This window comes from Melopsittacus undulatus, chromosome 1, assembly GCF_012275295.1.
Source record: "Melopsittacus undulatus isolate bMelUnd1 chromosome 1, bMelUnd1.mat.Z, whole genome shotgun sequence".
NCBI classification, from domain to species: Eukaryota; Metazoa; Chordata; class Aves; order Psittaciformes; family Psittaculidae; genus Melopsittacus; species Melopsittacus undulatus.
This window is the reverse complement of record NC_047527.1, coordinates 2,902,988-2,915,401: the sequence shown is the minus strand read 5'-3', so window position 1 is coordinate 2,915,401 and position 12,414 is coordinate 2,902,988. Positions and strand designations below refer to the sequence as shown.

Sequence of the window (12,414 nt, the reverse complement as noted above, 5' to 3'; positions counted from 1 at the left end):
CTTTGCTTCCCAAAGGAGCTTTGTCTGTGTGAGTTCAGCTCTCAGCACTTGATCCAAAGGTAGATCTATCAAGATGTAGGAAGCTCCAACTGGAGCTGCTTTAGCAGCTTTTCCAGGATATGGTCTGCATCTGAAATGCATCTCCAGAGACTGAATGCACACTGAAGTTAGGATGGGACCTAAAGGAGTCCTGCAGTACCCACCAAATCATCCTTTTGTGGTTTAGGCCTTAGTTTCCACTAGATTCTGCTTTGCCAGAAGAGAAGCATGAATCACTGTAGATAAACTGCTGCTGGGGATGGCCAGAGTCAAGCAAACACTCATAGAAAACAGAACCGAAAGGTAATGGATCATAAAACCTCATCCTGAGCACTGATTTTATGGAAGAGGCACTGCTCCAAGACCTGTCCAAGCTCTGTTCCTCTCCAGGTGCTATCCGGATCTAAATCCTCTCCTTGCAGCCGCAGGACAGCCAGGTTCAAGCCCTTCTTTGCACTGTGTGCTGTGAGTTTACAGATCCCACTGTGTTTTTCCAGGCATTTCCACTGTGTTTTGCTCAGTCTCCTCAGAAACAGAGATTTCCAAGCAGTTGCAGCTTCTCTGCTAGCAGTGAATAAGAACAGAGCATACTCATTTCCAGTGTTTTCTCACAGTGCCAAGGGACTTAAGCTTTCCAGGACCAGGTGATTTTCTGCCTCCAGCAAAAGGGATATCTGGTTGGATACCTGGGGACTTCTTGCAAGGCAATGGGAAGCCCCAGGAAAGGAGGATTAGCTTGATGAGAGTGATTTTCACCCTGCTGGGATGTCAGCCGTGTACCAAGGTCAGGAGAAGGAAAAGCAGAGGGAGATAAATCGTGGACAGCAGCCAAAGGGGAGCTGGGGCATGGCAGACACAGTAGGAGCAGACTAAGGGGAGGGAGCTGGGAGAGGTCCCAGATGCAGCAGCGAAGAATGATGCCCTTTCTGCAGTCACTGTTTTGACTTTTCCCCCTATTTTTTTGCGATGGAGGATGTGTGTGTGCCATGTATATCTAAGAGTGCCCTCCATTGGCCAGACCCAGGCTGCTGCACCGGGATCCCTGTGTCACCAGCGCAACGGAGGAAGGTGGTGGATGCACAAGCGGGGAGGATGCGTGTCCCGCATGGGAGGACTCTTTGCAATGCACAGGATCTGCAAAGCAGGGCACGTTGCAGCACTGCCTGCATTCCATGGGCTCCTCCTACTTGTGCAGAGCTGAAATCCCTGTGCTGTGACGTTGGACACAGCAATTCGGAGGCATCCATCTGGAAGGTGGTGGGATGGGGTGAATCTGCATTTGGGGCTATTCAGATAGAGGGTGAAGGCAGCTGCAGGCAGTCAGGAGCTACCTTCCTGCAGTAATGGTAAACCAAGATGATCCAGTTCTGAAGCTGGAGTTTTCCAGCACCCTCATGTTCCTGCTTGCTTTCTGCATGCATCTGTATGCCCCACGCACACCCCATGCCCGTCCTAGGGATGCAGGCAGCATGGGATGTGTGTGAGCAGGGAAAGATCAGAGCATCTGATCCCCACACCAAACAGCTCACTATGGCTTTCAGGGTCCAAAGTTCACTGGAACCAGTGCAAAGCAGATGCCTGAAGCCCTTGGTCAGCCCAGGTACCAGTTGTAATGTTATTCAGTCCCTGCTTGGTTTTGTTTAAGCTGTGAAGGTCTGACTTGGGTTGTGTTTGTGAACCTTGCCTGCTCCAATGGGTGCTGGGGTGGGATGTCAAATACACAGCAAGAAGGTCTCTTCTCAGTGATGTGAGAGGGCAGGAGTCAAGCCACAGCTTCACATCTCCATAACCCTCTGCTTCCTCATCTCTAACTCCTGCACAAAGTGACCAAGGGCCACTGGAAGTCAACTTGTCAGCCTTTCTCTATTAGTTGCTTGGGATGGACAACTGCCTTCTATAGACAAAGATCATTTTTGCCCTTGGTTTGTCCTTGTGGAATGCAGGTAAGAGACAGCTCAAGGTAATCCATGATTACCTGTTGTCCCCAAGCTTTACTCCACCAAAGGCTTCTCTGCCAGACCAGGCATAGGACTGGAAGGAAAGGCAGGAGGGTTGTGGTATGTCCTCCAAGTTGGAGCCAAGGTATGCAATGTCTCCCATCACACAAATTAACAGGAATAGCCCTGCTCCCTAGGCATCACCTGAGGCAGCAACCAGGGGAATATGGGCAAATTTGCCTGTGTGCCATAGGAATGTGGTCTCCCACACTGGAATAATCTGCCTTTTCATGCATTTAGTATCGCTTCCCCAGCTGCAGGCTGCAGCCTCTGGTATAAATCCCCCTTGGGATTTTCCTGGATAACAGTGTAGAAGATGGATCTCTCTGCTGAGCTGCAGCAGCCGCTCAACTGCCCATTGCATCTTCCCTTCCTTGCCAGGCCCAACACGTGTGAATCCCAAGATCCAGGTGCAGAGGGGATTTTGCCTATTCACGTATTCTGCTCTATTCCCACTTCAGCAAGAATGAGCTGAAGGAGGAAAAATATGTTTATGTTCCTTATGGTGAAACCTTCCAGATGGGATTGCGTTCAGGGGAAATCAATTCCGAGACCTAACAACCAGAACACAGCGTCCCATTATCGGGTCTCTTTAGTTAAAGTTTGTTGGCTTTTACAGTGCTTTTCCCAGGGAAGGGGCAGGGCAGGGGGATGCTTTGTGCTAGCTGCATCCTCATTCAATGGCAGGTCTGTGGCCAGCGTGAGAAAAACAGGGATTGTGGAGAGCTTGAGGCTTGGGCTGAATCCCATGTGCTGAAGTCACCATTAGGGACTGGATCTCAGTGTAAAGCCTGTCTCCTAATCAGCTCGTTGCTATGGAGGCACTGCTGGCTCCTGCTTCCAGCTGGGAAAGACAGGTTTCCTCATGGGCTGGACCAGAGGTTAAGATGGTCCCTGGCTGGCTTATCAATAGAAAGGTTGGATAGACTTTTGCTTTGCAAAGGTTGCTTGCAAACAACACAGAGCTGCTCCAGCGCTGCCCTACAGCGAGGGAGAGGCAAACCAGTAGTCCCTTTCAGAGTAAGCAAGCACATTCCACTAACCAAAGCAGATATTTAAGGCATCCACAGTCATTTACAGGCAAACCCTTCCTGCTAATCAGAAAGACCACTCTGGAAATTCATAGGATGCTTGGTTGATGCCTGATGTATCCCCAAAGCAAGCTGTATCCCTGAAATCCGGCCCTGCAGGCAGGCAGGGATCTGGCATAGGAACATGTGCACTGCAGAGCTTTGCAGGCTGCAAACCACTGTCAGGAGTGGAGAACCTGACTCCTGAAAAATGTAAGTGCAGATGCATTTGGACTCTGTGCTGATTAGTGTCAGGTCCAACAGACAATCTGTTGGCAGAGGCTGCGATGAAACAGGGTCTGCAAATAGCAGGTCTGGCTCTCGGGTTGCCTAATGCCTTCTTCCTCAGGAAAGAAAGGCTTTTGCAGACAAGAGGTGATGCAGAGACCAAACTTTGATGAGGAGAGAGTAGAGAAACCAAAGGGTGAATGTGGAGATGTGCTTGGGTTCTTGTTTCCCAGATACACAACGTGGTCTATGGGTTTAATCTCCTGGTTTTCAGTCTCTCCTGGGATTGGGTTTAGCTCCCTGAATTTGCTGGTTATTCATACAGCTGCTTTGAAAGCTTCCTCTGTTTGCAGTCTTGGTAAGCAGAGCTTGGCTGGGGTGGGAGATGGCAGGACTGGTGATGGGAGATGTGGACCCCATGGGGCTGTGCTGAGGGTGAATTGCTTCAATGAAGGTGTTTTCCCTCCTCCCTTGCAGCAGGTACCCCTCTTTATGGATTTTTACCCTGATTTCGGTGCCACTCTGCTCCCTAATCATGGGGAATCACATTCCATATGATCTGAATTGCTTTGGGATTGCAGCTCAGATCAATGTTAGTGTCTCAGGAGTTGGGCTGCTAGCACTTAGGCTTCAATGCAGAGTCTCTTCACTAACCTGTGGGCCATGGAAGCTCCTGAAATCAAAGCAGTAGTCTGATTTGATAGGGGAAACCTTCCCAGAGGTTTGATTGTCTTATTTAAATAGGGCAGCATCTCTGTTTTGAAGGCAGCAAAAGCTGCAGGGCCAGGGCAAGTTTCACCCAATGGGAAACTCCTGATTTCCCCTACCTGGGATAAGCAGGGAAGGAAGTGGCTGGGAAGGTAAGAAGGAAAAGGTGCTATGGGTGTATATGGGAGAAACTCTGCTCCATGCACTGAGGGTCTACCCCTCCTGCTTGACAGCCTGCATCCCCTCTCCAAGCATGGGGTGCACACTGCATGGGGATGGGGTACAGAATGAAAAGAGTCCTGCTATTGACAGTGTCTTCCCCTCTTTCTCCTTCCCTGGAAAGAGGGGAGATGGAGGGAAGGGAGAACAGGAGGGTCTTGGAAGGGTAAGAAATGGGTGCTTGTGAGAGTGCAGAGGGCACAGGAGCCTCTTTGGCATGGAGGGGGCACTGAAGAGGGGATATGGGCTATGAAGCATTGCAGGAATGGGCCCCTTAGGGCAATGCAGGATGGATCTTACTTTTGCTTGAAGGGGCTTTGGAGGCTGAAGTTGTTGCTGGGGCTGGCAGGGAAGACTCTCACTCTGAAGATGTTCTATGCCCAGCTACAGTACTGCATGCTTCGGGGTGCTCTGCACACAGGGGTGAAAGGAAAGGTGGATGCCTGATATGGGCAGACCTAGAATCTGTCTTTATCACCCTTTTTAATCCTGTACTGGGTGCATGACTCCTGTCTGGGCTCAGGGTTAGACCAGGGTTTGGATACTGAACAACTCCCTTCCCCTGCACTGGTTTTGTGGAAGGGGATAGAGGGGAGAGAAAGGGAAGGACAGAAAGAACTGAAACAACAAGGGCTGGCAGAAAGAAGAGAGGAGGATTCCAGTAGATTCCATCCTACCCTATCCAGGTTCATCCTGGCTCCATTGGGATGGAGAAGGTGGAATCTCCCTAAAAAAAGAGATGAATGGTGTTTACTTTGGGGAGGTGGTTAGAAATCACTGCGGATGCTCTGCTTAGCAGAGGAGTACTGCATGGCAGAGGGCACTGGGGAAGCAAGGTCACAGCTATGTTGTCCATCACTGTTAGTCCCTCCTGGGGGTTAGGACATCCTCGGGATGGGAACAATCTCAAACCTAGCATGGGGATGGGGATGTGGGGCTGCATCTTCCCCCATTGAGATGTGCTGGGGCTGGGGCTGCTGTGGGGATTCTCAGACTCGCAAAGGGTTAAAAAAACCCAAACAAACCACAAGAGAAAAAAAGACCAAATCCCAAATTTCTTCTCTTTCTTTCCTCTCCTCCTTCCCTTCCCTTTCTTTTTCCAGGTGTTGCTTATGGCCACAGGAGGGAGCTCAAATCCAGACATGGGAGTATTGGCTTGATTTCAGATCCAGAGCCTCTTAAACTCTCGCTTTTCCTCTAAGCTGATCCCTGTTATGTCCAGGATCTGGCGCCTGCTTGACATTTACTTTGAGTTCCAGAGGACCAGAGACCTAGGATGAGGAGCATTGGATCTGCCCTGAACCTGCTTTTGGTATCGCCACTCTACTTTGTGTGGACCGTGGTCGCTCTGGACCTGGCACAAACTCCCTGCACCACTTTGGTCCAAGGGAAATTCTTTGGGTATTTCTCCTCCTTTGCCGTCTTCCCGTTGAACTCCTCTCTCTGCTCTTGGATTATCCAGAACCCTGACCCTCGGAGGTACACTTTGTACATGAAGATCCTAAAACCCGCCGGCATATGTGACCACCAGCACATCCGCACCTACCAGTTCGACTCCTTCCTGGAGTCCACCCGCACCTACCTGGGCATGGAGAGCTTTGACGATGTGTTGAAGCTCTGCGATGGGTCCACCCGCTTTGCCTTCCTCCAGTCCAACAAGCAGTTCCTCCAGATGAAGCAGACAGCACCACCGGGTGTGGAGACCTGGCCCATGCGGTGGAAGCCCACAAAGGCTCAGGAGAGGGACTTCTCAGTGGAGTACCTCGTGGTGGGCAATAGGAACCCTAGCAAAGCCGCTTGCCAGATGCTCTGCAAGTGGCTGGATGCGTGCTTGGCCATCAGCAGCAGCTCCCATCCGTGCGGCATTATGCAGACCCCATGTTCTTGCTCAGGAGGGGAGATCCTGGATCAGGCCAGCGAGATCATTGGGATCACAAGGAAGAAGGAAGATTGTTATAAGGATGGAATTTACTTGGAGAACTGCATGAGCAGCCCTAAAGACAGCAGCGGAGCTGAGTTCCTGGGTGAGTGGAAGGCAATAAGGGGAGTTTGGGAAGGAGTGAGGGCTGGTTCCTCTCCTGGGTATCACACTGTCCCCATCACCTCTGTGTCTGAGTATGTGGATGACTGGTATGAAAACCTTATTTCCTCATTGACAGGCAGGCCTGGTAACCTTTGGTGGCTCTTTATGAGCCTTTACATAGAATTGTAAAGCAGCTTCCCCCTAAATACACCCCAAACAGTTTCATTCATTCGTTGTGCCTTGCTTGAACTTCTGCTGCCTCAGAGATGCTGAGGGAAGATTCTTACCTGAGGGTGAGCAGTCTTCCAAAGTAATCACAGATGTCCTAGAAAAGGCAGGATCCAAGCTGCCTCCTGGGGCAGGCTGCACTCAGCAGCCCTATCAACCACTTTAATTCATGGGGAAAACTTGATTCCTGGATCTGGACTGAGGGAACAGCAACAGAAGGAGCACTCAGCTTGTTCTCAGCCTTATTTTCCTTCTGGAGGCTTTCAGACAGAATATTTGCCATGCTGCTTCTATGGGGTTACTTGAGGCTTATTCCTCAGATGTTTCCATCAAGGGTGATCTTGAGGTATAAGCTAGAAAGGGATTAGGGAGGTTGAAGAGGGATGAAAAGAAAGGCTATGAATAAGGGTGAGATGCTCCCGAGGTCTGATCTGGGCACTGGTTTAGGGAGAGAAATGGTCATTCCAGAGATCCAGCTTGGTCTTCTTTAGTGCTACAGTGTGATGCAAAGCAGAAAGGAATCAGGTGGTCCAAAAGTGAACCCTTTATAACAGTGCCTGTGTCAGATCCGCTCTGATGTGTTTATTCTCAGCTCTCATCCCACCTGCCGGCATGTAGGTTATGTAAAGCGGAGGTGTGATGCTAAATAGGAATCTGGGAGGCAGGGAAGGGAGCCTCCAGTTTGGCAGGGTTCAGGATCGCACCTACCCCTCACCCCAGGGTCTCATCATCTTCATGTGCTGGACCAGTATGTCCTCTGCCACCAGTGAAAGCTGGTATCCAGCTGGGTCTGGACTCTGGGGTTCCTGCATGGCTTTAACAGCCACCCCCAGCGAGGGGGGAATTGCTCAAGGCAGGGAGAAGGAGGCTATATTTGCTTGCAGTGGGAAGAAGGTTACCAGGCACAGCTCCAAGCTGTGCAGCATGGTTTTCTTACAGACTGCAGTCTGGCATTAGCAGAGAGATTAATCAATGATCAGGTACTAGTGCTTTCCTCAGTGTATTTGGGGGGAGATTTTGCTTCTCGCTGATCTGCAAATCAATACATGAAGGCACAGAGCCGAGCCATAAATCCTGCATATTCCCTCTCCACATTCCGGATTCCTTTTATAATGCCCTTTACTCCTGTATGAACAGCTTGTAAGGAGCACGCTGCTGCCTCCTCACAATGATGCGAGCTTCCTGAAGTCATTTGGCTTGGGTTTGCTCATTGGGTGATTTCTTCAGCGTGACCTTTCCCATCACAACCAAAGGTGAAATTTGAAATGAGATTTTGGGCAAATCCTGAAGCATAAGAGCTTAATATTGGCTTTTGGAAATATCTTTTCTCATCCAACTCGAGTGCTTGCATGTTCCCTGAACACAAATATGACAGAGGCTCAGTGGTGGCTGAGTCAAAATCCTTTTTGGGTCTCAAATATTTGTAGATGATTTTTTTTGCTGGCTGCTCACATCTGCTCCATATTGAAGATACAGAATTATCAGCCTCACTGGTGGGATGCCATCCACATAGAAACGATGCTTGCAGGGTGCCCAGCCTCTCCATGTGCTGCTCTGTCTGTCACTGTGTCTGTTTTGATTCTTGCAAAGGCTTCATCAGGAAGATGGAGGCGAGATCCAATTTGGACAGAGAGCCAGCAATCCCGTAACAGCATTTTGTGGGTGGAATATTTTGATAGGGCTCCCAATTTCCAAGTGCTGATGCTGGTTGTTGCTGTCATTGTTGTCTTGATTGTATTTGTAGCATGTTTTTTTCTCCCATGAAAGCTGTTTTTTTTCTCTCCCCTTGCTTCTTTCTGAGTCATTTGTTGTTTCTGGGCCTTTCTTGACGCTTTCATCTTTGAACAAACGTATATGTGTGTGTTATGCTAATCCAGCCTGATGAATTTAAAGCGCATAAGGAATTGCCAGATACCGAGACACCATCCCAAAATGTGGCACCTGACTTTTCCTGATGTCTCTTTTCTATATCTTGGATATTTCCATACCATATAGATAGATGAAAATCTACAGATCTACCTTGGAAGCAGCTGCGCTTTGGCTCACAGTCTATGGGTGAGATCCCTTTGAGAAGGTTAAATCCCCATCTTTGGGCACTGGTGTACCAAAGGATGGAGAATGCATGTGTATGGCTGTGTGCTAGATTAGGTGGTGTCTGAAGGCACTCCAGAGCAGGCTGAGAATAGATCTGTTGAGCTGTTTGTTGGCTTTGGTGGCTGAAGAGCAGAGATGGGAGATGAACTGCTGCCAATCAAGACCACATCCTGGTCATGGCTGGAAGTGGGAGCATGACCCTTAGCTCTAGAGCTCCTGGTACTCTCAAGAAACAGCCTGATTTCATGCCTAACCAGTAAGTTTAGACTTGGTTCAGGTAAATAAGGGATGTTTGTGGTCATTTATGACTGACTTCACAAAGTAACTCCTCTAAGTGACCCTGCCTTGTCTGCAGCGTCTGTTCTTCAATGTCTGAAGGTAGGAGAGACCACTTCAAACTGCTTCCTGGTTTAGTGAGACACCCTTCTTGCACTTGCTGTCCCACGCAGACGTTGTAGAGGTTACATAGGACGGTGGTGGGAAGAATCTGTCAGGGTGCAGAGGCGGCAGGAGATATTTCTGTGTCTTGCTGCACATGGAGCTTGTCCTGGTGATCAGCAAGACGTGCTTGGAAACGTATTGGCAACAGCAGCCATATCTCCCCATATCTCCCTTGCCTGCTGCAGCTTCCAACAAGTGATACTCCGGGAAGGCTTGAACAGGGAATCTGAAGGAGACAATTCAATAGGGGAACTGTTTTTCACCAGCATGAGTTGTCCCTTGGATGACTCAGGCAACATAGGAAGAAGGCAGAGACTGGTTGTAGATTCTGATGTTTAAAGGTGAACTCTCTCATACGAATGCAAGTTGGCATCCCTGGAATAGACCCCCACACTGGTTTGTAGTAGGAGATCAGGGCGTTGAAATGGGAAAGCTTCCTGAAACATGGAGACTCCATAGGCTGAAAATCCTGGCAACACTCGCAAATGTGAGCTGGCTTCACTGTAATCAGAGCTGGAGCCTTGCTGATGTGACACTGTAATGAGAGAAGGTTAAATGTCTGCTTAAGTGCTGTGCTGAGTTAAGCACTTAATGAATGTCTAATTAGTCTTGTCTCCATGTGAGCTGTTCCTGGAAGACCATTGAAGTGCTGCTACGTGTTGGTGGCCCAAAGAGATAACTGGCTTTCTCTGGTCCTTCTGCTCTTTATGACTGCATCTTGGAAGGGTCCAAGATGCTGACTGTAAAACAGGGTTAAATGTGTGCCCCTGGAATATGTTTCCTCCTTGGTAATGTAGATGGCTTCAGAGCTGGAGGGATCTTTGAACTGAATGAATCTGGTTTCCTGTCTTGGCCAGAGAATTTACTGAATTCATTCCAGCAAAGAACTTGAAACTGGGATTTAAATGGAATTTCTTAGTTCTCAAAAAAAAAGCCTGAATCAATATATTGCTGGTGTGAAATGTCAGGGATTTTCCTGCCTCTTCTGCTTAACTTTTCCATTCATTTGCTGTCCTCATTGCTCTGAGCAAATATAGACCTTCCTTCCTCATACATGCTCATCACTTCACTCCTATTTTGTTAGTAGTTCTTAGTGGATCCTTTTAGCCCTTGGATGTTTTTCTACCTCTATATGCTAGATTAAGAGGTCATACAGCACCCATTCCCTCCTGTTTGAATAAGCATTTATAGACACATGAGCAAGTTGCTGCTTAACCTCTGCTGCATTAAGTAGTCTGAACTCCATAAATCCCTCCCTGCAGGACACATCCTCCAAACCTCAGTTGTTGCTGGGAAACTTTGCCTTATGCTTGGCCTGTTCTGCTGCCCAGAACATGATGTCTTCTCAGCAGGGCTGATCTTCTGTGCAGCACTATGGCTGAGTGACTTCTGATGAGGATCTATGGTGTGGAAGAGCAGCCAGGGACACCGGGATAAATGAATGAATTGCCACCCTCCCTGCTGCAGGAATCACGTTCTGTGGCACAGCTCTCCTCCCCTTGACTCTTCCCCAAGGGCAGGAATAACATAATGAGTAATTTCCTATGTTTCTGGTGAGTTTAGTGACCATCAAAGATCAGAGGCTTATGGAGAGTTGTTAGTAATTGCCCAGGGTCAGGCTCTCAAACCTGTCTTTGACATCTTAGCTCCTTCTTAGCCTTCAGATCCTTCTTACAACACAGTATACAACACTTTACTCTTCCAACTAGAGTCCCCCAGGCCCAGACAACAGCTGAGCTAGCAGAGGAACGTGTTTGGCTTTGGGTTTTCCTCCGTTTTAGGTTTGCCAGCCAAATGGCCAAGGGATTTGGATGAGTGCACTTTCATTGCCTTTCCTCCTCCTGGCAGGGACTTGCCAAGTGTGCTCGGGGAAGGTGTGCTCCTTTCCAGCTCCTCGCTTCTCCATCTGTGTTTGCCCTTGCTGTCTAGTCTGTTCATCCTTGAGTGCAGAGCTTGGATACAGCATGAGATCACTAGCGAAACATGGGACAAGGAAGGGTTGGTTTTTGTTCATGTGTTAAATTTCTCTGTTCTAACCCCAAAAAGCATTGTGGATTTTGTCTGAATCTCCCCAGCCTAAGTCCACACCTCATCAGCTGTAAGCAAGAGCTGATACCAGGTCACAGCTCCTAAAGGAGAAGGTTGAACAGAGCCTGGCACTTGGCAAGCAGGTCACCTTGTCTCCTGCAGTAAATCCCCACTGGACCCATATTAGGGTGAACTTCTTGCATGCAGTCAGTGGGGTGGTTTATGGATGGGACAAGTGTGGATACTCCTTCCTGGGTGCTCAAAAGGGAAGATTCTGACTCAGTTTAAACAGTCAGATCTCTGTGAGCTGTACAAGCCCTGCCTGCCCACAGTTTTCCTCTGAAGTTATTAAAGACCTTATAGAATAGAATAGAATCTTTTCAGTTAGAAGGGACCTACAATGATCACCTATTCCAACTGCTTAACCAGTTCAGGGCTGACCAAGAGTTAAAGCAACTTGTTAAGGGCATTGTCCAAGTGCTTCTTAAACACTGTCCGGCTTAATCCAGCAACCACCTCCTTAAGAAGCCTGTTCCAGTGTTTGGTTACTCTCTTAGCAAAGAAATGCTTCTTAATGTCCAGTCTACACCTCTCCGGTGCAGCTTTGAACCATTCACACACATCCTGTCACTGGATCTCAGGGAGAACTGGGCGTGAGCTAAGAGTACTCTGGTTCTCCCAGTGGCAGAGCAGAGATTCCCTGTGTCTGTGCTGTTTGAGAACTAATTTCACTCATGCATGTGTCTGCATGGAGATGTCCTATTTGGAAGATGGAGGGGGGAGAGGAAAATGAGCAAAGTAAAGTTCCATTGTGAACCCAACAGCTTGTGGACATGATCACAATGCAGAAGCATCAGCAATTACCATCTGAATGCGCTATTGTGGTAACAGGGAGACTAAAGGTGGAATTGATATCCAGTTGCTGAGGGAATTTCACAGGCAACTACTCCCATTACTGCTGTGAGGGGTCTTTCACCAGTGGGAGCCTAGTGAAAGGCTCAGCTTTTCAGTTATGCTTTTTGGTATGGTTTGATTTGCCGTTGTTTAACATTGTCTCGTATTCAGGGCCCATAGCAAAATGGTTTGTATGGGAATGCAATAGTTTTGTATGGGAATACAGGGTGAAATTTAGATTCAGGGAAACGCAGACACCAGATTCCAGATCGGCACATCTGCAATGTAGTTTTACAGCTTTAAGTGCTGAATGTGAGAATGGGGTTGGTTATTCCAGAAGAAAGGGTGGACAGAGATAATTCTGGCCCTTTTCACCACCCACTCTGAAGATCTGATGTGTTTAGGCAATGGAGCAGGCTAAAATGGAAAACATTGTCTTTCCAAT

The 12,414-nt window shown here is 48.5% G+C and overlaps 1 protein-coding gene across 1 annotated transcript in view; it reads left to right on the top strand.

Moving 5' to 3' along the window:
- Window positions 1–5,537: 5,537 nt before the first annotated feature.
- ADGRB1 (adhesion G protein-coupled receptor B1) overlaps window positions 5,538–12,414 on the top strand; it is a 204,425-nt gene continuing 197,548 nt past the window's right edge. Inside the window, exon 1 of the mRNA XM_034067515.1 lies at window positions 5,538–6,285. Coding sequence (XP_033923406.1) covers window positions 5,538–6,285 — 748 coding nt within the window. The remainder of the gene's footprint in view (window positions 6,286–12,414) is intronic.